The sequence below is a fragment of the Zychaea mexicana genome, assembly GCF_025766255.1.
Source record: "Zychaea mexicana strain RSA 1403 chromosome Unknown BDB00scaffold_26, whole genome shotgun sequence".
Classification (NCBI taxonomy): domain Eukaryota; kingdom Fungi; phylum Mucoromycota; class Mucoromycetes; order Mucorales; family Lichtheimiaceae; genus Zychaea; species Zychaea mexicana.
This window is the reverse complement of record NW_026516689.1, coordinates 352412-377643: the sequence shown is the minus strand read 5'-3', so window position 1 is coordinate 377643 and position 25232 is coordinate 352412. Positions and strand designations below refer to the sequence as shown.

The window sequence follows — 25232 nt, the reverse complement described above, 5'->3', positions numbered from 1 at the left end:
CTAGATCTATTCCGAAAACAACAACAACGAGGCCCTTATGATCTCTGTTTCTCTCTCTTTTTAAAACTGAAGTTCACGTAAAGAAAATGACTTATGAATAACACAAAGAGAAACATGCGAGCAACAAAGCTTTTATCCTTTCCTGACAGTTTTAGCATAGTTTTATTGCTAAAGCTTCATAAGATGCAGTAGATCGTGGGTATCTTCCTTTGAAACGTTAGGATACTGATCTACAATAGTGCATACTACTAGCATCATGCCGAGCGCTATCGATGTTAACATTTATATACTGTATGTTTATGCTATCATCAAAATGATGATATGTGCTTTTCGTACGTATCATACCTCTTTCTTACACTGATAATCATACCAATGTTCTAAATCCTAAATTTTTACTACGAGCACAGCAGACATGGAGACTGTGCTGATTCGCCTTCGATTCTGGTGGCGAAGGTCTGTATAGGTCGACACTAGAACTTAGCTGAAATGCGACCCTTGACTACGGTTGCCAGCTAGAGAACTTGTATCGGCGGTTCTCAACATCTGGTAGATACGTTTGATTTTAGCATGCTCTACTATAAGGTATTTGACGCCGCCGGCTTTTACACACCGCTAACCGAACAATAAATGACAAGAAGGTCTAGCTTCATAATTATTACAAAAAAGCTCATCCATCAACTCAACAAACGTTTACGTCAACGTCTCTTTGCGCAATCGCGTCACCGGCAGCAGACTGGCTCCCGCATTTTTACAAAAGAGTATTTTAATTTTTTTTATTTTGCATCTATTGGCCTGTAAGACATGTCTGGGCTTAATAACAGTAATTTTGAATAAAAACCAACAACCCATAAAAATACCCAAGAGTACTTACGAGCTTTCTACGCACACTGGGGACAGGGTACGTCATCCTCACTATACGGTAATACATAAAGGTCAGGGGAATGTTAGTCGTTGATAAGAAATTGTCGTCGTGCCAGGTGCACTTACCTAAGTGAAGGCGCCGCCGGGCAACGCAGGACTCAACCAGAGCCCTACTCTTCAATAGTGGGCTATGCAACCGATTATAATAACGAAGAAATTTATCAGAACTGACAATTCTCACACGAATGACAACTTCGCACACAGCTTCACAGCATAAAAGCACAACTCACATGACGCTACCCTGTGCAGGTCGTGAGCTTTTAGGTTTTTCTTGTCATCAGTGACTCAACAGGCTGTAAGTACATACAGTCAATGGTGCTGTTGTTTCTCATCCAGCATTACCCGCCATATTAGATTGTAGTGAGATGACAAGTCTTGTGGTATGCGTTAAACGGATAAAAATTACTATATAATTCAGGTAAAAAGAGAAAAAGTATATAAATCAATCCTGAGTCATCTGGGATAGGCGGATGTGATGGCGAGGCCGATATATATTCTGGTCTATTAATTAAATGATCCAAACGGATGTAATAGTATATGCTTTTTAATGCTGCTGATGTATACAGAGAGCGCTTTTTGACAGCAGGGTTCCTCCTGGTTTCTTAATTTCCATATCAACTACTACGAGTACCTGTTGTTCTTAGCGATAGCCGTTCTACATGCGAAAGGAGTTTGATCTGCACTTCCTGACTTTACTACACTATAGCGACAATTTGGGGTAGTTGTGATTTGTATTTCAATCAATAAATGCCTGTAACTGTCGAACGCGAAAATTTGTCCTGCGTTCAATCTCTGCTTTACTACATCATATTATAGGTCTCACAAGCACAATTGTGAATGTGGCCAATCAAACAAGAGCGCATCAGTTTCTATATATGACGTAACTCGTTAGCAAGGAAGAAGGAACGCTACACCGTTATCATCGATAATCCAGGTCGTTTAATATGTAGTATATAAGTATATATATATATGGTATGCATATGTATAAAGTGTCTGTGTTTTAACTAGATCATATTTCTCGATCGCAAAAGTCAATTGCTTCTGCGTCATCTGTACATTACGTATGTCAAACACCGCATAACCGTAGACCGTCATGCATTGCTTTTTCTTCAGCGCATAGAGCTTTGCTTTTCTGGATTGAAGAGCGGAGAGTGATATAACAGATCATCTTCCCCAAAGCTTTTCTCTCAATGTCTATTTCGTGTCCAAAATGGGGCCGGTGTAACACAGAGCAGGGCCCGCTCGCTTCAACGTTTTCACATGACAACCTTTGCTGCCTTGATTGGGCGGAATGTCAGACAGCATTGCTATTATTATACGATTTAGCGTGCTTATGCGATAATCAGTCGAAATCCAAAGTAGGTCTTTTTACAACAGATCGACGATTTAATAGCTAGTGAACGATGAAAAATGTTTGATATAAACGCAGGATGATGTGCATGTAGGCCAAGGATCTTTTTGAGCGTAACGAAGTGCATGCAGCAGATGGTATGATGTAGTAGTAAAAGAGACTATACTGACACCGCGGTGTTCGGTGCCGAACTTAAAAGCTGCACACCAGCAAAGCACAACAACTGTGACTGGAATAAAGAACTCTATCGACTGTGGGGTGTTGATTGGTCGATGAACAAATTTTTTTTTTCTTCTGACAGCAAACATAAATTTTTGAGGCCGCGTCGCGTTCCAGAGTTCTCTTTCCCCAACCTTCACCTTCTTCATCTCATCACACCATAATAATGGCTGCTAACTACAAGGTCGCTGACATCTCCCTCGCCGCTTTCGGTCGTAAGGAAATTACTCTTGCTGAGCAGGAGATGCCTGGTCTCATGGCTATCCGTGAAAAGTACGGCCCCGACCAGCCCTTGAAGGTAAATGTCCATAATAAATAAGTAGCACCTATCTTTTAGGGTTATGCTTTTTGCCAATGTTGTTGTAATATGTGATGAATACCAACAACAGTTTGACTCATTTAAAATTTCATGCGTTACATCTATTGTTATGCTAGGGTGCCCGCATTGCTGGCTGTCTCCACATGACCATCCAGGTACGATTTGAAGAAAAAAAATTTCACTGTTTATAACAGACTATCAAGCTCTTGTAAACTCACACATAGCGTCTTCTTTACTGAATATATAGACCGCTGTCTTGATTGAGACTCTCACCGCCCTCGGTGCTGAGGTTACCTGGTCGTCCTGCAACATGTAAGTTTTTTTCATGTTTTGAAAGAAAGATAAATGGAGACGTAAAAGATGGAGAAGGGGGGGAAAGAGGCGGAGAGGCATAGCCTGATTGGGTGTCTGTATGGCGAGAATGTACTTTTGCTGATCTAATTTTGATATATCAAATTAGTTTCTCCACCCAGGATCACGCCGCCGCTGCTATTGCTGCCACTGGTGTCCCCGTCTACGCCTGGAAGGGTGAGACTGATGAGGAATTCATCTGGTGTATCGAAAAGACCCTCTACTTCCCCGATGGTCAGCCCTTGAACATGATCCTCGATGATGGTGGTGACTTGACCAACATTGTTCACGAAAAGTACCCCCAGTTGATCCCTGGCATCAAGGGTCTTTCTGAGGAAACCACCACCGGTGTTCACAACTTGTACAAGATGATGAAGAACGGTACCTTGAAGTTGCCTTCCATCAACGTCAACGACTCCGTCACCAAGTCCAAGTTCGACAACTTGTACGGTTGCCGTGAATCGCTCGTCGACGGTATCAAGCGTGCCACCGATGTCATGATTGCCGGTAAGGTCTCGGTCGTCGCTGGTTTCGGTGATGTCGGCAAGGGTTGCGCGTAAGTTTTCTTCTTTCTTTTACACTTGCATACATGCGTACACATTGGGGTGGGGAGGTTGTGCATTTATTACGCCAACAAAAGAACCGTGACTCACAACGCACATAACACTATAGTGCTGCCCTCCGTGCCTTCGGTTCGCGTGTCTTGGTCACCGAAATCGATCCCATCAACGCTCTCCAGGCCGCCATGGAAGGTTACGAAGTCACCACCATGGAGGACGCTGTCAAGGAAGCAAACATCTACGTCACCACCACCGGCTGTCGTGACATTATCACTGGTGCCCACTTTGAGCAGATGAAGGATGATGCTATTGTCTGCAACATTGGTCACTTTGACATTGAAATCGACGTTGCCTGGATCAAGGCCAACGCCGCTGAGTGCGTCAACATTAAGCCCCAGGTCGACCGCTTCACCATGAAGAACGGCCGTCACGTCATCTTGCTTGCCGAGGGCCGTCTTGTCAACTTGGGCTGTGCCACCGGCCATCCTTCGTTCGTCATGTCCAACTCCTTCTCCAACCAGGTCTTGGCTCAGATCGCTCTCTGGACCCAGCCCGGCCAATGGTCCGTCGGTGTCCACGTCTTGCCCAAGAAGCTTGACGAAGAAGTTGCCCGTGCTCACTTGGGCAAGTTGGGTGTCAAGTTGTCTGAATTGACCACCGTCCAGTCCGACTACCTCTCCATCCCCGTTGCTGGTCCCTACAAGCCCGATATGTACCGTTACTAAGCAATGCACTTTGGACATTCCAGAGTATCTCTTGTAAATGTTAAAAGCACCCCCTTTTTATAAACATAATAGCCCTTCTTGTCACATTTTCATCCTGCTTCTAGTCTCTTCTCCCATTTTCTTTTTAGTATATCATTACCCATAACTCTTTTCTAGTTACCTCGGTAACTTATCCTCTGTAAGATAGAACGTTTCAACATGTTCGGGGGTTGCTTTTCCTTCTAACATGCATGTTATACATATTCAAAATTAAATAAAACCACCGCATTCAACATGTTAACACTATGTCCCACTAGGAAATCAACTTATGATCTAGCTGGCAGTGAATCTTCATCGCTTACATGCACAAGGATGGCATGTAGCGCCGAAAACCAAGAAAGAGCATTGCATTCTGTATAAAGGAAAACGGAAAGATTTTTACGGATCCAGAAGCCCCAGAAAAACTTAAGGATAGAATGGTAACGAGATTTGACAATTCTACCATAGCCTTCAGCTATTCGAGGCTATTTAAAATGTAAACGTTGGTATACATCCTTGTCTACTCACCAACACGAAAGGTGCTGCATAGGGCCATCATCGATATGTCTTCCCTGTCAGACAACCTGAGTTTAACCCCGCCAAAGTCTAGTCTCTCTGCCTAGAGTATTTTACAGAGGAGGTGGTTAGAGCCTACAAGTTCTCGAGAACCTGTATTAGCAAGCACGAGCGAAGCTGCAAGCTGAATGTTTGAAGATGAATAATATGGCAAGTAAACAGTACAACTTGTTTAAATTGAGTATAGCCGGATTTCATTGAGCGGCCACACATCATCGTGAGGCAAAGGGCAAACCGCGAAGAAGAGAAAGATATAATGACCAGTAAGTAGTTTGACAGCGCATCCTTTTATAAAGTAGTCATGGAGAAGCTTGTGGTAGCTGAAGAACATGCAGTCGCAGAAGAAGACGCAGTAAGATAAAGAAGAGAATATGTGCCAATGGTGATATTGATTATACCGACAATGATAATTAAAAGTAAAAGAGTTTAGTCGTCAGATACTGGGTCAATAAGCTAAGCGTATGAGAGGCGCCGACTGTAACATATGTAAAAGTGCAGTTGGCATAGGTGCACTTGGCGCCTAGGTCGCTTCCTTGTTTACACAGCACCGAGCCCAACTCTGCGCTTTGACCAACGGAGTACCTCATACTAGGTCTGTTTCTTCCGTGCTAATCGTTTGTTAACTCGCATTTTCTGTCTAATCTCTTAGCAAAGATAAAGCGATAATGACGAGTGCAGCTCGTTGCCCTCTAGCTGGTTTCACATACATTAAGAAGGTGCATTGATCGGCTTCATTGACAAGCGGTGGTTTGCAAAGTTTACGCATATATGAAAAAGTTCTACATCAGGTACGCGAATCTTTCCGTGACTTATTTTTACAAGTTTCGTCTGTCGGCAGTATTGCTCATTTGTGCGATATGTACGGGGATTACGTCGCTTGGGGGCATATATACCTAGGAGATAGTTACGAAGATAGACGATAGTAACTAGGTGTTACCTTCATGGGCAAACGTGCAGATTGCGAATAAGTAGATAGTTGCGCACAATCATTTTCACATGGAGAATAACTTTTACATGAGCCCAACATGTAAATGCCGTGGTAGTAGAAAGAAGAGAGCGAATTGAGGAATAAAGCAATGCTTATCAAGGCAATCACCAAAAATCTTCGCGCGTGAACACACACAGCTTCTTTTATTGTTAGATATTATATTGACAGCCATACCACCTCTTCATAGCTTAGATTCGCTCATAAGACCCTCTCAACATACAGAATCGATGATCAGAAAGAGAAAAATGTAAAAATAATCAAGTCGCACAAGATCACCACTTGAAGAAGCAAGACAAACGAAATCAGGGGAGAAGTTCCATATTTGGTAATGTGTTTACATTTGCATAATAGAGGGAGGACTATATGCAATACGCGCTTCGCAACAACAACAACAACAACAAACAGCAACAGGTATAACTCAACAACCTCGGCTCTCTTTTCGTCTTCTCCAAATCATCTACACATACTCACCCACGTATACTTACACTCGCAAAAAGCTGCCTGGTAAGCATAGCCGCCAAGTAGAGTATATGGAAAAGACCCCTCATTTCGCTAATAGCAGAAAAAAAGTAGGTTTTGACAACATGAGCAACATGACGGCACCTGTGGCAATTGCGTTGAATACGCCGTCGCCTATTTACTCTCCTAATGCCGAACGTAAGTTTGTATACATGCGCCCACAATTTTTTTGTGGTTGAGCACAAAAGGAACTAAACGGTTGACTTGGTAGTGAAAATGGATTATGCCAATTTTACAACGCTTCAGGTTCTCGAAGAAGTAAGAAATTCAACAAAGTGTGCATGGGTATTCTCTTAACACTAAGTCACTGCTTTGTTTAGGAGCTCGATCGTTTAAGAAAAGAACGACAAGCGCGACGTCTCTCCATGCTTTCCGAGGCAAGAGTTGCAACATCGGCATCGCCGCCACCACAATTTAAACGACGTGCTAGTATTCCTGATATCCAGTCATCATGCTCTTCTCCTCCTCCTCCTCATCGATCACTGCAGCAGCAACAAAGAGAAGAGAAAGAGACGGATCGACTAGCCTCAGCAGAGAAACCTGATCAGTACAGTAATACCAGCCAAGAGGAAGCGACAGAGAAGCAACAGACTGAAGTGTCTTCTTCTCCTTCTTCTCCTTCGTCTTTGTTGGCTGAAGCGCAGTTTGAAGAGAACAGCAGCAGCATCAGCAGTCTTGAGGACAGTGATAACGAGGAAAGCAATATCGAGGTAATTTTCACCTTGTAAAATGATAAGATTGGAAGAGGAAATACGGCGGGAGAGTTAGCTGCGAAAAAAGCCAGAAGAACAACGGTTTGACTCGATAAAAAGTGTCCAATTGAAAACCAGGCAACTGATAATTCCACACCACCATTATCGTCATCGATACAAAAGATGGAGTTAAATAACTCTATGGAGAAAGAAGACAAGTTGGATGCTTCTTTGGTTATCAAAAGCGATGATAATTTGAGCAAGCAGCACCGACTTTCAGAGTCGTCCGACGAGACTGTTCAGAAGGAAGATCCAGCAGTCGTCTTGCCTCCCAAGCCCACCAAATCCAAATTCATCCAACGGGAACGGAAGCCGCCACTCAGAATTCAAACCATGTTTGATCGTCATCAACTAGCAGCAGAGCAAATAACCCAACAGAATAATGTATGTCGTTTCTTTCCATAATTTGGATCCATCGCGAAGAAGAAAGATGTTTTGCTAAATGCTTAATACATGTAGAAGGAAGTTCACGAAGAAAATGCTTTGTTGCTCCACGCTCGACGAAACCTGAAATCGGCTCCTTCACCGCCACCCCTTGCTACTGTTCCATCCACATCCAAGAGCACCTCGGCATTACACAAGCTCAACAGTGACAACAATAGCAGCAGCCAAGACAAAGCACAAGAGAGCGTTGACACGGCTAAACGGACATCATTACAATTACAGTCCTCGAAATCAGCACAAACAACAAATAGAGGTGTAACCCCACCGTCATCTAACAGAGCCTTTTTACGACAGCGACAGTATGATAGCAATGATGAAAAGCCTAAAAAGCCAAGACCTCTGAGCGATGCATTTATAGGTGTAAAAGGCTTATCGAAAAAGTTTGACTCGACGACCAGCGAATCCTTGGCATCCACAAAACGCTCGGCAAAATTCTTCATGCGGGACGAGCCACCACTGTTATCAACTGCGTCCCAGAGTGTTTCGCGTGGGCGTAAAACATCGACAACCACGCCTACTACAGCAAAAGCAGCAGCAGGCGTCAGTGCGCTTTCACAGATTTTTTCATCATCATCATCATCATCATCTACTGGATCTCAAAAAGAGAAATCGTTCAAGTCAAAGCAATCCATGCGGCAGTATAAAGCATTGCCACCCGTCAAGCAACCGCAGCAACAAGTAAATAAACAGTTTCTATACTACACTACATCTTCTATCCATTTGCATGCTTTCTAAAGTATATTTCGATAGAGCTCCAATCACAACAAGAAGAGAATCGATCCTGTGACACCCACAACAGTCAGTATGTCATTACCTACGAGAAGTAACAGCAAAAAGGCCGAGTCTCACAGAATATTCCACAAGACCATGCCAGCCATCCCCGTCACAAGCAGCAATAGCAGCGACAGATCATCCCCGTTATTATCACGATATCCAAATCCCCTGCCAGTATACATGCCGCAGCTCGCTCAACATCCCATCAACGACCAACAGCAATCTCCAGAGCAAATTAAAGTAGCAGAAACAGCAATAGCACCATCATCATTGTCATCAACATCATCATCATCAGCAGCAGCAGCAGTAGAAGCAGTAAAACCGCCATCATCATCGAATTCAGTTACTTCTGCAGTCCCGCCGGTGGAAACATCCACAGCAGGTGCAAAAAAGCGCGTATCGTTCTCATCTGTGATAACTAGCATACCACCCCCATCACCATTTTCAGACGATGAAAGTGAAGATGAAACCAACAAACGGAGGCCATTGATGACCATGTCTTCAGCTCATCTTTTGTCACAGTGGCAACAAAAACATGAAAAGGGTTTGCGGGGAACCACTACTATTAATCCTTCTTCTTTACCCTCGCGTGGTAATCCCAGTAACAATGATACACGCGGGTTTTGGGAAGCATTTAGCACAGAAATGAATAATCGTGCTGCTCCAGGTTTACGGCAAGCTGCAGTTGCAAAAGAGAAACAACAGCCAACAGTTTCATCTTCATCCCCACTACCAACCACAAAGACGACGACGAACCGCTTTATTCCATCCACATACGTCAAGAATAGTGGTGGTGGTAAACCACTCCCTCCTATAGTATCCAACGAAAAGCAACAAGAACAACAGCCCTTATCACCACGTAAAACTTGGATCAATCTGTTACAGGATCGTTTAGGCAAGAAAAGCTCATCTGAGTCCATTCTGGAGAACTCCCCACCCAAGGCTCTCGCACGACCCAGACCCGTATGGGGAATGAGTGCTGTTCCTTCTGCTGCTGCTGGTGAGAGTTCATCAATGAATCAACATCAACAACAACAACAGAACAAAAAACCTGCCGTTGCATCACGCAAGCCTGTTGTTGCTCCGTTATCCTTTGACGACTATCCAACAAGTTCCACGCCACCGTTGCATCATGTAAATGTCATTGATACCGAACCTCTTTAGCAAACGTGTGTTAACCTTGCGTCATTCCACAAATGTAGCCAACCAAAACTCGACCCAAGAAGCCATCCAGCTTTCGAAAATCCCAAGGCCATCACCAGCTGAGAAACAATCTCGTTGGTCCTGAAGTATCTGTTCCTCCTGTTGCCGTTCAGCGGCCATGGCACAGAAACTATTAAATATATATAACGCCACCTTTTTCTTTTCTTCCAATCCACCCCCTCCCACCTTCCTCCAACCGTGTAATATGTGACCTCTTCATCTTTTGCTTTTTCCTTTCAAAGCACATGCATACTGTTTATAGATTAGCCGATCAATCCATTTCTTTCTCTTGATAAAGGAGCAAAAGAGCATATATCATTATCATCATCTTTTTTATTATATTTACAGTAAACAATCCACAGTGTCGTGCGTGCGTATGTGTGAGTGTGCGAGAGAGAAAGAAAATTGTTGTGTTGTTGTTGGTGTCTGTCAAAGAGCTCTGCACGGTGCACGGAAAAGATAATAGTGTCTTTATGATATATTTTCGTTATTGCTTGTCCTTATGTTCTCTGGTCACGTCCTGCACGCCAGGCAAGGTGCTGGGCAAGGGTACATCGCTAAAGTCGTCCTGCTTGACAGCAAGCATCGAATAAGCATCTGTTCAAGTCATCGAAAAGTTGTTAGGTTAAGCCTATTTCATTTGTTCGCTGAAATTTGTTTGAAAAGGACAAGGTGGGATTCTTCCCACCCCCCCTCAAATTGTCAATGTAGTTAACTTACAGACACCACCAGTGAAGCCCAAAAGACCAAGTAAGGTGAACATGTTGCGCACTCGGAAAGGTTGACGAGTACGTTCCAAAGCTGGGGAGAATCCGTAACCCTTCTTTTGCGTATAGAGCTTCTCTCGTGCGGTACCAGTCATTATTATGTGTAAATAAGAAGTTGGAGGTTGTAAACTGATATATGCCCCAGCATTCAATCTCAATCTTACTCTCTCCGGGCCGTTTTTGGAACCATGCATTTTTAGTGGCTTATATAGATTGAGAGTAGACCAGCAGACATGAGTACCTGCTGTTTCTGGTTGAAATAGAGCGGAACTTATTATCATACGCGTTCTGGTAAAGAAGCTATTTCTCTCCTCCAGCGATTTTACCTTTCTCTATAACTACATTCTCCCTTCTTTCAAGACCCATAAAAATATGGCATTTAATTTCGGAGGCGCTGCAACCACCGCGACACCACCACAACAACAACAATTAGGTGGCGGGGGACTTTCATTCGGCAATCCGTCGTCTGGAACAACAACAGCTACGGGTGGATTCGGCAGTGGTGGATTCGGTTCAACAGCACCAACAGCAACCTCCACTGGTGCCGCTGCACCTGCAACATCAAGTGCATTTGGATTTGGACAACAACAACAACCTGCTACATCTACGACCAGCTTATTCAGTAACCCAGCAGGAGCAGGTACTGGTCTACAACAACCTGCTACATCTACAGCACCCACATTGGGTGGATTTGGCGGCGGATTCGGTTCTTCTTCTTTAGGTGGTAGTAGTAGTCTATTCGGCAACAAAGGAACTACTACCTCTGGAGGATTTGGCGGAGGATTCGGTTCTTCGACTAATGCAACAACGTCATTGGGTGGATTCGGTAGTGGTCTTGGGGGCGGTTTGACTGGTAAGTAAATAAAATGAATGATATGAATGAGAGCGTATAACTCATTTTTACTATACATACAATGATCTATAAATCAAGGAACAAACACCATGAACCAGCAACAGCGCGATCGACAAATCTGGCAACTGTTATTACAAGTGGATGATGAAGCACGACGACAGCAGGCAGCATTATTGACTACGGGCGAACAATATAAACCCCAAAATATCTGGCAGGCATTGGCATTGTTAAAGTCGTGGTGGGATCCACAGTCGCCGTATTGCCGCTTCAAGCACTACTTTTACAACCTTGTTCCTCAAGAGCAGGTCCATTTATATCAAAAGCCTGCAAGCCACGACAAAAAGGCATGGGATGAGGCTCAAAAGAAAAACCCTGATCCATCTCGGTAAAAAAAATAGCTGATGATTTCTGTACTCGACGTGTGCGTATGCGTGCGTGTATGTACTGATGTTGGTGTAATATATGTATATTCAGATTTGTTCCTGCATTGGCCATTGGATTTGAAGATGTCAAGAAGCGTATGGAAGCTCAAGAAAGGCAATCTTTAGCACAAATCGCGATCCTCAAGGAAACTCAAGCCAAAGTCGACAAGTTGAGAAACACGGATGCCGTGGCAACAGCCAAGAAACTAGAGGAGTACAAGACACGACACATGGAACTCATCCAACGAGTAATATGGGTAAGCTTCTTCCTTTTGATATAGAATTTGTCGACGTGTATGAATATTAAACCTGGAACACGTATATATATGTGTGTGTGTGGATTGTAGCTATTGAAAAAGGCACAAGTGCTTCGCAACAAGGGGGTTCCACTTACGGCAGATGAAGAGAAACTGCGTGCGACGTTGGAGAATATCCAAGAACAGCTGGTTCAATCAGAACAGTTCCATGGCAAGTTGAGCCAGTTATGGGCACAGTTACAGTTGATTAAAGAGTCAGGACGCAAATACGGCAAATTGGATGATGTGCATGGCTGGAATGGTGTAAGCAGTGATAACAGGGAAAGCATAACAAAGGTAATCAATGTCAAATGTTAGTATAAAGAGAAAGAGAGGATATTGACGACTGCTATCTTTACTATAGGTCCTGGGAGAGCAACAAACTGGCATACAGCATACAATGGATATCCTTGAAAAGAACCAAAGAGATGTTGAGATGATGAAGAATCACTATGAGCTTCACAATTGAAAAAAAAAATATCTTTCCTTTTTACCCTCACCCTTCAAACAACCTCCCTCATCAACAATACACATATTCACATTCAACGACACAAGCAACAACAACAACACGTACATAATACATCTTTTTTCTTTGCTTTCTAAAATATACATCATAAGGTCTATAATCTTTATTTGCCCAATCTCTTTCTCAGTGCCCTTGTTCGCTTTCGCAGTTTCTTGTGCTTGTGCTTGTTCATTTTCAAACGTCGCTTTCGTAAAATGCTCGTCATGTACATGGTGCCCTCATTCAGTGTTTCGGACGAAGGTGGTGTGTGGATCGATTGTTGAAGAGGTGCAGGTGGGGCGGAAAATGGTCGCATTTGAGAAAGGTACTCGGTGACAGACTGAGAGACGGGTGCTTCAGGAACTAATGAGAAACATATTTACAAACACAGTGTTTCCTTTTAGTATTTGCGCGTATATATAAGCTCGTGTCAGTTTCATACCTTGCTTGAAGAACATGAATGGAAGTCCTGAGGGAATGGCGTTGTCGGTGGCTGTGGTGACGGTGGAGGCAGTTCGTTTCAGACATTGACCAGCAATGCGTTGTCTGAAGACAGCGCTAATTGCTGCTGCTGCTGTTGACGGTTGTAAACTACGTTGTAACAAAACACCTCGAGTCGCCAACATTATGTGTTATATAGTGTGTTGTCACTTTTTTTGCGTTCTTACACAAGAAGGCCTGAAAAGTATACAGTCAGAAGTTTTGAAAAGAGTGACTGCTCTGCCCAGTTTAGCAAGTAAGAGGCGCGGGGAGCGCTGTTGCCATGGCAATCAAGAAATTTTGACAGCTAACACGTTGAAGTAGTAGTTCAGATCAGCACAGATAATTCAATTTGAAATAGATCATGTAGCTCAGAAGACCAACAATAGAACACAATGATATTGTGCAATATATGGTTGTTTCAATACGACTATTTTCTAGACAGCTCCATTAATTCACCAGATAGTGCACGCATGTGTCAAAATGGCTCCAGCTCCGTGCTTGTCGTCGTTTTCGGAATATAAACTTGATTTCAGTATTTACTAGTGATACTATCGTATAGAATAAATCCTGCTCGCAGAGTGATGAAGTGGATAGATTGTCGACCGTGGTATAAATATCAAAGCTCCATTACAGTTGGCGTACTACGACATACTAGTTTTATTCATCATAGAGTCGAAAACTTCCCGATAACTCTCTTTTCAACAGCTTCATGCTTCGATGTGAACAATTTTGCATATCAACTAAAGTCATCACCGCAAGTTTGTTTCTTTATCTACTAATGTAGCAGTAACTGTAGCAACAACAACAGCACCTATCTAAAAACCGAGGACTGTAGCAAGAGAAAAGTACTGGTAGATTTTCGCGAAGAAACGTACGTCCTCTCTGTTATTCCTGCTGATAAACTACGACGAAGTTGAGCGAACCATCGGTGTATAGTATATTGAAAGCTATATCTGCCAAATGGCAACGCGTAGGACCCGTATTTAAAGCAAGTAAGTCGTATCAATGACTATGGATGTGTTAGAGTTCTGGTTATCCTACACAACATTGACTTTAAGTTATTAGACCTTATTTGAATGTATATAGGCGCTTGACGACATGGCGAAGGCTAATCGAACAAGAGCTCGCGAACAGATTAGATAACAAAAAAGAAAACGATGATGAAAAAGATGAGGAAAACAGGGAAAGCATAGGCGCGATAGAAGGTGAGGTGTTTATGTAGTTATAAGGTGATAGCTTGTAGTAATATAGTGTGTTATTAGCCATGAGTAACGGCATATTTGAATGAACGCACCACAATATTTGCTGTCAAGAAAATCAATCAAAAAGCTTACTGCTCTTCCACAAGGAATTCGCAAAGTCAGCACTCTCCTCTTTCTGTCCTTTAACCCTACACTCTACAGCACATAACATATACATATACACACTCACGTGCCCCCTTTCACAAAACAAAAAAGAATCATGGATCATCAACGCCATGGCCAGCCCAGTCTCGATCCCAACACAATCCAAGAACTCGAAGCCTTACGCAGTAAACTATGGTCATTACAAGAAACCTTTGCATCTCAAATCGCCTATCTCAAAGAACCAAAATATCCATTTACGTGGCCGGATCTACTCAACAAGTTCAACATGTTAACCGCCAAATTTGCATCTTTGTCTGAAGATTTCTACGGGTATATTGAAGCCGGCAGCAACGGAACGTTACCGAAACTCATGTTGCATCCTTATGTTCCTACCACGACAGAACACGAGACCAACATTTTGAGCGTCCTTTTGCGTACAAAGTTGATTCCCGATATTGAAAAGCTTGAATTGGAGACGCAGGCAGCATTGGCACGTGAACTAGCTGCTGGTAGTAGTAGTAGTAGTAACGCTAATGACAGTGATTCACACCAATTGAATCATCATGGTGATGACGAACAACTTATCAAGACTCGCTATGAGCAGTGGACGGCAAGACGACAGCGGCATGATCGTATTGCGGCCGAGGCGGCTCAGTATGTTTTTAACTTGGTTAATGATAATCGCGAAGTCTTTTTACAACGATACACCAGCGAGGATGAAGACGACGAAGAGGATGAAGAAGAAGAAAAGAAACAACAACAACAAGTTGAACAGAAGCCTTGGCAGAAGATGGGATTTTCGTCAGAAGATGTTTGGCGAAGGTGGAAGCTTGAATGCGCGGTTAACTATTACAGCAGTGGCAAGGAACAGCTTCCTGGGAGTGACTTGAAAAAGCTGGCTACCAACGTCAATGCAAAGTGATCGTTACCTCCAAACACTCCATTAAACCATGTATATAAAATAAATAGCTCTTTCCTTTGCGCATACCCCCCCCCCACTTCCATCGTTAATATAAAAGGATTATTAAGCTGCATATGTTGTTAAGTCGCTTTGGATACATTGCATATATGCATTCCCAACCTAATTACTTAGTGTACCTTTGAAAGGTGCCAAGGTCGTGCCACGTTTTTGAAGATCAGAGCTGCTTATGCCTTTGAAATAACTCCAAACCAACCTCTCCACTCCGACCTTCCGATTCTGCTTTCTCCACCATCTACGACTACCCCCTCCCGCCATGCAACACGAATCCGCTTTAACCACCACACAGAATGGCGATGCTGACTCTTTACGTTCCAAGCAATACGGTATGTCTAATAAAACAATATCGCCTATATTATGCATGTTTGATCTCATACATCATGTTTCATCGCACAAAGGATCTATTCTAAAATGTAACAACCAATCAATCCCTTTTATTTTTAAATTGCAGCTGCCGTCGCGTCCATGCTTAATTTGAATGCTTCTAACTCGGAAGGAGCTTATGATGTCGCAAACACTACAACAACGTCAACCGAACTTCCTGGTGGTGTATTATGGAAAACTTTGATTTTTGACAAGTTCGGCCAAGATATTATCTCGTCTATTATGCGAGTCAATGATCTTCGCGAAAACGGCGTTACTGTTCATATGTAAAGATACTGTTGCTTGTCAAATCAGCATTATATATCAATAATAGAAACATTAGAAGCTTATAGAAACCAAGTGTAATATAACTGACACATACGCGAATGCTTTTAACAATATGCGTAGGTTACTATCCCAAGATCGCTCATCATTACCCGACGTGCCAGCAGTTTACTTTGTCGAACCAACATCCGAAAACGTGAAAAAGATGTGCGAGGATTTGCAACGTGGATTATACGACTCTTACTATATCAACTTTGCCTCTACGATTCCACGTCCTATTATGGAAGAGCTTGCATCCACGACGATCGCAAACGATACATCGGATCTTATCAGTCAAGTCTATGATCAATACCTCAACTTTGTGTGCACCAATCCAGACGTCTTTTCATTGAATCAGTCAGAGGTGTTTGTCAATTTGAATAACCCGAGTGCGGCTGAGACCTTGATTGATGAAACTGTCGATAAAACTGTCAATGCATTGTTTTCTGTTGTTGTCACAATGGGTAAAAAAATTGGAGAAAGATAGAGAAAGAGAAAGAGAGGCGTGATGCTTCAATTTTGTATGTGTATAAATTGCTTACTAGATGTATCCTATGTATGTTTACTGTAGGTGTAATTCCCATTATTCGGTGTCCACGCGGCAATGCAGCTGAAATGATCGCCAACAAGCTGGATAGCAAGTTACGTGATCATTTAATGAACTCGCGCACTAATTTGTTTTCGGAAAGCTCGTCCAGTCTGCAAAGACCTGGTAATTACATCATAGTTGTGCTTGAAGGCGGATGAAATCAGTGGAGGAGAAAAAAAGGTGGGGGGAATAAAGCGAGAAAAAAAAAGCACACTGACCCCTCCATTTAGTATTGATTCTGCTGGACAGAAATATGGATCTGACACCCATGCTTAGTCACTCGTGGACTTATCAATCACTCATTCACGACGTACTGGAAATGAATCTGAACCGTATCACTGTCGATGTACGTCTTTTGAGGCCGGAATCGTTGGGGGAGGGCTTGCGGGGTCAAGAGAAATTAAATAATTGGGAATTGCAGGATTTGCTTATGTAATTCATTTAAAAAATTCAAGGCCGACGAACGGATCAATCAAACTCGCAAGAGCTACGACATCGAAAACAAAGACTTTTTCTGGAACAAGAATGCCTCGAGTCCATTTCCGCAAGTAGCCGGTAAGTAACTTGTATATATCGCGAAGAAGAACGTTATCTCAAAATTTAAACCCAAAAAACTAGAGGACATTGATATTGAGCTGAACAAGTACAAGAAGGATGCAGCTGAAATTACACGCATGAGCGGTGTGAGTTCATTGGAGGATGTCAGTCAGCTTGACCTATCCAGTAACACCAAGACGCTTAAATCTGCAATTACTGCATTACCGGAACTGACCGCACGAAAAGCGACCCTGGACATGCACATGAACGTGGCGACTGCGTTGTTGAATAAGATCAAAGATCGGCAGTTGGATACATTCTTTCAGATTGAAGAGAATATCACTCGACAGGTTAGTGGGATTGGACTGGCTTGACAGGTTCTGGTGTCGGAGCATAAATCAAGAGAACAATAGGTATTAATTCATTTTGGCTGGTGTCGTGCAATTATATACTAGAATAAGAGTATATTGTTGGAAGTCATTTCAGATCAAGAAAAGAAAGATCCGGAAGACAAGATGCGTCTTTTCCTGATCTACTATCTGTCAATTACCGAGGAAATCTCTCAAGAAGATATGGCTGGTTATGAAAAGGCCTTGGAGGCAGCAGGATGTGATCTAGCACCTTTGAATTATATCAAGAGGTAAAGAGCCGGAGCAAGGGAGCGAAAAGAAAAACGGATATAATAACTAGTCTTACTAACTATTCTGTCCCGTGGAATGATTTCACAATGCGTGCATATGTAACTCGTAGAGTACGACAGCTGATGCGCATGACGTCCATGATTTCATCGCCTACACCCGGTCAAGGTTCAGGCTTTTCCCAAAATGACTTATTCCGCGGCTTTAGCAGTATTGGAAACAAGGTTAGAAAAGGATTTTCGCTCGAGGGGGGGGGGGCAACCAAGTTGATAAAGTTAAGGGGGCTATTTGTTGCTGTTGTTGTGGATAGACGTGGGAAAACATGAAATAGACCAAATGGATGGATTAATGATTTTATCAATTTCGATAGTTGACAGATCGTTTGAAAGAAGGAGGATTAGGTGGTGGATTTGAAAACATCTTATCTGGTGTCAAGAACCTGCTTCCTGTGCGTAAAGAACTAGTTATTAGCAAGATCGTAGGAGATATCATGACACCGCCCCAAAATGAACCTTCAAAAGCAGATGACTATTTGTATTTCGATCCCAAGATGAGCCGTAACTCACGGTCACCGCGTCAACACAAGACGGCGTTCCAAGAAGCCATTGTGTTTGTCGTTGGCGGTGGAAACTATGTTGAATACCAAAACTTGCAAGAAATTGCCACGGTAAAGAGTTCAGGAGAGAGGAGAAAAGAAACGAGGAGTTGTTTAGGGGGAGGGAGTTAGTGAGTAAATATAACTCATTGTTTTATATTTATTTTAGCAAAACAATCAAAAGAAGAGAATTACCTATGGATCGACAGCTATACTGTCCCCACATGAATTTCTAGGCCAACTCGGCAAGCTTGGCCGAGAATAAATATTCCATCTACATACATTTATACTGGTTACTAATAAAGAAGAAGACGGTGGTTGATGTTCACAGTATATACATATTATCTGTAGTGATCTTTTACATGACTATTGAAATGCACGGTGGTATACTGTGATAGATACACAGCTGGATGGATAGATACGCCAGTGTTTCTTTTCAACACTCCTTGAGTGAGAGTTGAGACACAACTTCACAACACAAAAAGCTCCACCTCCTGAAAAGTTCCATCTGATGCGATTATATCCCTGGTGAACTCTAAAAGTGCCTTGGTCACTATTTTTCTTAGCTGACTTAAAAGATAGCATTCCTCGGATGAAGCGAGGGGACAGTGTGGCCACGCGACATACAACTCCCCCCCTCCCCCACTCCATTATAATTATTAATTTCATACAACCAGTAGGTTATAAGTGGTGAAAGATGGGCAGTTAACGTTGTTGTTTTGCAGCGCTGGTATGCAATTTAAAATCGCTGGGGTCGCTCTTCTGTGGAACTTGCACATGTTGTGAGTGGGATGATCTGCTTTGCTCTCCGCCCAAGTATAACAAACATGGTACGACCCAACTTTTGCCCAATAAGGACTTGGACTGGCATCCAGCCTGCTGCTGTTGCTGTTGCTCAGAGTGTGCACATACTCAGTCAGCCACTAGAAGGGCGCTATATCTACCTTGCGATTTGGCATAGCAAGTGATGATTTAGGGGTTTTCTATCGATAAAATGGGCGTTGTCGTGTGTAACTTCGTTGCAACCGGGTATATACCGAAAACTCAAAAGAAACATCGGATACAGAGATATATCAAGATGCATTGGCGGACATGAATAAGAAAGAAGCTTGCCTTCTCCCTCCCTCCCTCCTCTAACGCTCGGTCGGTATCCGATAGGAGCGCAACGTGGGTTGGCTTTTTTTTCTGTTGTGTCACCGAAACTAAAAAGAGCGAGAGAGCGAGAATGGGCCGCCTGTTGTGGCAAAAAAAAGGGTTGAACGTAGGACAGCAGCACATGTATAGAGTAAAGAGCCGAAAGGCCTTGATTAGACTAGACTAGACTAGACTGCGTGCAAGTATGACACTCCAAGCCTGCCTTTATTCTTTGTTTCTTTCTCTTTCTCTCTTTCTCTCTTTCCTTTCACTTTCTTTTCCCCACTTTACTCTTATAACCTTTTTTCTTTCTTTCATTCGTCTCTTCAGTTCTCTCTAAATGTCAGATGAACACTCCATCGTTTCGCAATAGTACAGTTCGCAATTCACTCATTGCGACCACTCGTCCTGTGTCACGCAGGTGGAAGAAGCTTGTCACCAAGATAAAAGCTCTAAGGAAGCGCGACAACCACTGTTATTACGATGACAATGATGAGGACGACGAGGATATGCCTGACGACGATCGAGTGGCTGTAGCCATAGAAGCAGCAAAAAAGATGCCTGCTCTATCAACAACAACATCAGCAACAGCAGCAGCCACGACGGTTATTGAGCGTCGACATAGTAGCGACGAGTTAAAGCGAAAAGCCGGGTTTCCTTATTACACCGAAGAGCCCGCAGATGATGAACGACGAGTCCTGGGTAAATAGTGGAATTATTCTCTCTTTTTTACTTGCAACGTTAAGGCACATACAATACGCACATAATGAATCACATAGAAAGGATGAGAGAAAGAGCTAACAAGTTAAGGTTTCTTAGATCGACCACAGAAACGAAAAGACAGTGCATCACTCTCGGCAATGCATCACATTTCCATGCCGGCTGGCCCGGTATGTTCGTCCGCATTATCGCCACCACCTCGGCACACCATGAACCGACGCAAACTCGTCGAACCTTCCCCAGCAGCACGGCCACCCGTGATTGTGCGTTTATCTATTGATTTGCACGAGCAAGACGTAGAAGAAAGTGAACACCTGGACGAAATGCACCCATTTCGAAGCGGCACGCTCGGTAATACCAACGATGGAGGAGGATTTACGATACCAGCGCCAGTACCGGATATACCTTTGAAAGAACGTCGAAAACGACGCAGCCCGTTATCGATTCCAGACGATTTGACATTGTCTTTGAAAAAGAAACCATCACTCCACCATCAAAAAAGCAACACGAGTATAATCAGCAGTACAGCCAGCAGTGTGACGAGTACAAGCTCGTCGGCTATCTCAGTTGAACGTAGCAAAGCCATGAATGCCCTGGAAGGCCTGGACCGTGACAAGGCACAATACGATGCTGTAGTGGGTCGTCGTCGTGCCACTGCTAATACTCCTACCACTGCTACTAGTGGGACAGTACCCATGGTCATGAACAATAGTAGTCATCATCATCTTCATTATAACGAGCCTACACCGTCTTTGACGCCAAGCAGTCGACCGATATACTACCCATCATCGCCAAGTTCGGTTGGTACAGTCGTTGAAGAAACCGTCAAATTCAGTATTGCTACGACGACGGCATCACAATCACCATCACCATCACAAGCATCACCTTTACCATCAACACGTATTCCAGAATCATTGAGACATTATAGAGATTTATAATGAATGAAATGAGCCATCTAAAGGGAATTGTTGATGTGGAAGTGTATGTTGAGGAAGCTTAAAAAACCAAAAAAAAAAGCCAACGAGGAGCAAGCTCAATCAGGGCAGACCTTTTATTGGTTGGAAAGATTAGCGGGGAAGAAGAGGCCGATATTTATGCATCTGGTTATGCCATATATTACACACCCTGTTTCCTCATTCACATCAATCCTCCTTACCCACTTATTATTATTCCATATCTACTTATTCCTTTCTTTCTTCTCATCTACATCCCCTTAGTTCATTTCCACTCTCATTATTATCATCATGTTATTATTGTTATTATCAGCTAGCATCCACTATTTCTCGCTGGGCGTAGATTAGGATATACCCCACCTTTTTTCACACTCTCTGTTTGTCTTTGTCTTTCTTTTCTTCATTTTCATCTTCTTCATGAGGGACTTGTTTCCAAATTTGTCATTTTCTTGGCAGTTTTAGAAAGATCTATATATAAATGATTATTGTGTATTTAAAATCGTAAAATTTTTAAGCATGTATCATTTTATCAGGTATTATTTTTAATTACATAGCAGACATAGTAACAGTGTATCATTGGTTACAGTTGCATTCTCCCTCAAGATCGTTAAACTAGCTGCTATGATACTACGATACGAGAATGCCGTATCTTGGTACTTTGTGTGCACATGCATATGTATATTGGTGGGTTTCATTTTCTTTGTAGTTGATTCACTATATGTATTCAACACCTTCTCCTGCTTCTCTACCCTTCTTAGTTTGTATTTAATCTCTTTCCATGGACAACCTGCCCCACGCCCACAACTATCTGATCTAGAAAAGTCTATTAGTCTCGATGATATACAAAGGACTTCCACTCTTTTGAACATGAATCGTGCTTTGTGCCCAAAAAGGAAAGTGACAGGTGCAACCCGTGAGAACGTCAAGCCAACAATACAAGTGGGATCCTGCGTGTCATCTTTATCTCAACATGCTTACAATATCGTGAAACAACCACCAATGAGATACATTGTAACTATCATGAAAAGATTGTAGCAAGGCCATCATGATAAGTCACATATTATTATGCGTCATTACTCGCGTAGAAGAAGATACTCAACAGCTACCGCACCTATCCTTCTTTGCTTGACACCTGCAGCTTGCCAAAAAGAAGTTGTCGGTCTTACCCATAAGAAGCTCGCGTGGTATAACAATAACCATGCGGATGACGTGTAACCGTTTACTATATTATATATTTAGCGTAAAGCTCAGACATGCCGCGGATGGTTTTCTTCCCACTCTACACTCTTCTTTTTTTCTTGCTGCTATGTATTATAATATATGCTCCTGAAACAGCAGACACTTACAAATAAAGTCAGAATAACAGACGCTGCCTCACTGAAAAAGTGGGTTGCCGTATCGACCAAAGATACTGTATGATGCTAATATCCGAGAATTTGAGTTGTAAGAAGTGCAACTTAACAAACTTCTTGTTTCTTTCCTTATTAGTACTAACTCCATTCTTCTTGTGCTTATCTTGATTGTCCTCGTTCCCTCTCTTTCTCTCACACACACTTGATAGCACGGTTAAGGTAGGAAGTGTTTCAGTCGCCTTTGACTCCTCTGATTCATTTCAAATTTCTCAGCAATAAAAAAGCAGGAGCCCTTTGTCTATGTTCTCATTCTTCATGACATGGGTACAATAACTACAAATTACATTAATGAGCTCGTGGTATTGCACTGCTTTTATTTTGTGTATCGTGTATATACTGGCTGCTGACCTTAGACAATCCAAACAATGGCGCTATGTATTAATGTAATATCTTATTAATTGGTGGAGGACATGTTTGCATATATTATGTGTTTGCAGTAATAGAAACTAGTATATAAAATTTCCTATCAATCGAAGAACTGAGGTATACCTCATGAATCCAAGTTGTCATTACCGACTTGATCCTCGTCATCGTCATCAGCTTCATCATGGATACCATAATTCTTCGGTGTTCTTCATTCTCTTCCTCTCCTCCTTCTTCTTCGCCCTTATCAATAATTTCGTACAATTGAACCTCATCCATCTCGTGGTTCTGTTTTGGTATTTCTGCTGGCGTGTCGTATTGCAGGAGTAAGAAATTCTTGTTGTAATGCTGATTGTCTCATTAACGAACCATAATATGTGCTGCTAACGATACACAGTAATAGAGAGAATTTATCAGGAAAGAGTCTATAGAAGAGAATACATTATAAATAAGTTTTATACGAAACTTGGCAAATATTGTTGAATATAAATGTTGGAGCCTGGCTCATAAGAGGTAAGTATTTGACGAAGCATATAAAAGAGAAAATGTTCAATGTACATATCTATGCAACAAAACGATGGCATGTACATATGTGTTTAAACATACATGTGAAGAGGCAAAGTTGAGCTTATAATAAACTTAGAGCAATGATCAGTTTTCTGCTCGGGGAACCAAATAGTTTTATTTCACGTACTGTATATACAAATTGTGCATGCATCCCTTTTTTATACAAAATTATGATCTTTTTTATCTTCTACATGATCATGTGAAACTTCAGGCCATTCAAATTTGTCCTGCCTTGCTTCGACAATCATTTGACGCACCAAGGCGCCCTCATACGAGAGAGCAAAAGAAAGAATGCATATTAGGGATGCCATCCATGCGGTGGAAATCAATGGCTTGGGTAGCAATAAGACGAGTGCCTGAAGACTTGAATTGAGGGGTAGCAATGTAATAAGGCATCCGAACATCAGGAACGAAGGATTGTTCTTGATACCATCAGGTGTCGATACAGAGTACATGGCATGGACAAACAACATACAATCAAGAATGCGATTGAACATACTGAAATTTAACCACGGGAATGGAAAATGATCGAAAGGGCTGCCTCGTATATCGAACGAGAACTTCAATACGCCAATAGAATAAATGCAAACGAAAAACGTTATCACCCGCCAGGGGAAGTTCTTGGCTTGGACTGCTTGAGCGAATGGAGCGTATAAAGCGTATTTCCATATGGCGAAAAACAAAAGCAATATCTTGATATAAAGTAGCTCCTTGGTTTGATAGGGCATCATCTGGTCTTTCTCTTTATCATCTGGGTTTACGTAGTAGTAATAGTATAAAGTAAAGCCGTCTTGTGCCCATGTTGCGATTGCTGGGAGCCAGATGTAGTAATAATCAGTACGTTTGCTTTTTGTTGCCACGAAGAATTGTGCAAAGATGATTAATCGTAATACTGCAAGAGCAGTGTTTAGATATGTGTACATATAGAAGGTTGCTTATGTAGGAAAGAAAGAAAGGATGAAAAGCGAGCTGGAAATCAAGAAAACGTGATAAATAAGAACCTTCGTCGTACAATTGGGACCATGGTACGCCGAGAAAAGAAGCTGCGCTTCTGTGTAACTTTCCAATATTATTGTTAGCATTTCACCGTCATTGGCGGGAAATTGCGCAGTTATGGTATCTGATACCTCTCAACGATTAAGGATCATTTGTTTGCTTTCTACAAGTCATGACTATTGAGGGTCAAGTACAGCGGGACAGCACTACAAATTGCGAATTATATAACCTGGTGACGCTCGCTTAACATTACCTTTCACTTTCTCGTCTCGCCAAAGCTTGTAATAGTATAAAAAACTGACTTTCTTGAATGGAAAAGGGCGTTCACATACACGAAGCTACGACTAACAATGCATTTAACAAAAAAAATCGGAGCCAAGAATGAGTGCCAAGTGTTTACGGGCGCTTATAGTAACTATAGAAAAACGCGATCGATTTAATAACTGCACGTTGCATCCCCAACAACCGACTCAGTCTGACGAAATGGCGGTACTCTCGACAGCAACTGACAATGGTGCTAGCATGCCTCCGCTGAGTCAAGCAATGACCATTGATTCTTAGTTCCACCTAAAAATTCGGCAACAATACCAACAGTAGCGACGACATACAAAACTCTTCCTGAAGGGTTAGCTCTATGATCCAAAGCGATTCACAAATTTCAAACGGCTAT

The 25232-nt window shown here is 42.4% G+C and overlaps 9 protein-coding genes across 9 annotated transcripts; 6 read left to right on the top strand and 3 right to left on the bottom strand.

The window, feature by feature from the left end:
* The first annotated feature begins 2532 nt into the window (after positions 1-2532).
* BDB00DRAFT_817872 (adenosylhomocysteinase) lies at positions 2533-4726 on the top strand. Its single transcript, XM_053123105.1, has 5 exons — positions 2533-2789; positions 2927-2965; positions 3058-3122; positions 3271-3717; positions 3834-4726. The coding sequence occupies exons 1-5, from the start codon at positions 2658-2660 to the stop codon at positions 4444-4446; spliced, it is 1296 nt and encodes a 431-aa protein (XP_052980957.1). The 5' UTR covers positions 2533-2657; the 3' UTR covers positions 4447-4726.
* Positions 4727-7194: 2468 nt separating this feature from the next.
* Positions 7195-9832, top strand: BDB00DRAFT_301742 (uncharacterized protein). The gene is made up of 3 exons (XM_053116845.1): positions 7195-7683; positions 7759-8421; positions 8494-9832. Exons 1-3 carry the CDS (start codon positions 7423-7425, stop codon positions 9679-9681), a joined length of 2112 nt encoding a protein of 703 aa, XP_052980956.1. The 5' UTR covers positions 7195-7422; the 3' UTR covers positions 9682-9832.
* Positions 9833-10207: 375 nt separating this feature from the next.
* On the bottom strand, positions 10208-10582 carry BDB00DRAFT_871239 (uncharacterized protein; the record flags this gene model as incomplete). Its single annotated transcript, XM_053126809.1, has 2 exons — positions 10208-10317; positions 10441-10582. The coding sequence occupies 2 exons, from the start codon at positions 10580-10582 to the stop codon at positions 10208-10210; spliced, it is 252 nt and encodes an 83-aa protein (XP_052980955.1).
* Positions 10583-10648: 66 nt separating this feature from the next.
* BDB00DRAFT_817864 (nucleoporin complex subunit 54-domain-containing protein) lies at positions 10649-12637 on the top strand. The gene is made up of 5 exons (XM_053123104.1): positions 10649-11340; positions 11419-11725; positions 11815-12019; positions 12110-12355; positions 12423-12637. Exons 1-5 carry the CDS (start codon positions 10860-10862, stop codon positions 12525-12527), a joined length of 1344 nt encoding a protein of 447 aa, XP_052980954.1. The 5' UTR covers positions 10649-10859; the 3' UTR covers positions 12528-12637.
* BDB00DRAFT_817861 (uncharacterized protein) lies at positions 12638-13296 on the bottom strand. Its single transcript, XM_053123103.1, has 2 exons — positions 13006-13296; positions 12638-12926 (listed from the first exon to the last, which is right to left on the bottom strand). The coding sequence occupies exons 1-2, from the start codon at positions 13187-13189 to the stop codon at positions 12688-12690; spliced, it is 423 nt and encodes a 140-aa protein (XP_052980953.1). The 5' UTR covers positions 13190-13296; the 3' UTR covers positions 12638-12687.
* Positions 13297-14391: 1095 nt separating this feature from the next.
* Positions 14392-15539, top strand: BDB00DRAFT_817859 (uncharacterized protein). Its single transcript, XM_053123102.1, has one exon. It carries the CDS (start codon positions 14508-14510, stop codon positions 15312-15314), a length of 807 nt encoding a protein of 268 aa, XP_052980952.1. The 5' UTR covers positions 14392-14507; the 3' UTR covers positions 15315-15539.
* A 297-nt stretch (positions 15540-15836) lies between these two features.
* On the top strand, positions 15837-18549 carry BDB00DRAFT_761575 (Sec1-like protein; the record flags this gene model as incomplete). Its single annotated transcript, XM_053119280.1, has 9 exons — positions 15837-16021; positions 16143-16522; positions 16630-16770; positions 16878-17016; positions 17135-17202; positions 17266-17534; positions 17640-17824; positions 17935-18046; positions 18193-18549. 9 exons carry the CDS (start codon positions 15837-15839, stop codon positions 18547-18549), a joined length of 1836 nt encoding a protein of 611 aa, XP_052980951.1.
* Positions 18550-19411: 862 nt separating this feature from the next.
* Positions 19412-21209, top strand: BDB00DRAFT_787031 (uncharacterized protein; the record flags this gene model as incomplete). Its single annotated transcript, XM_053120661.1, has 3 exons — positions 19412-19446; positions 19925-20253; positions 20371-21209. 3 exons carry the CDS (start codon positions 19412-19414, stop codon positions 21207-21209), a joined length of 1203 nt encoding a protein of 400 aa, XP_052980950.1.
* Positions 21210-23644: 2435 nt separating this feature from the next.
* On the bottom strand, positions 23645-24514 carry BDB00DRAFT_817839 (uncharacterized protein). The gene has a single exon (XM_053123101.1). It carries the CDS (start codon positions 24487-24489, stop codon positions 23725-23727), a length of 765 nt encoding a protein of 254 aa, XP_052980949.1. The 5' UTR covers positions 24490-24514; the 3' UTR covers positions 23645-23724.
* Positions 24515-25232: the final 718 nt, after the last annotated feature.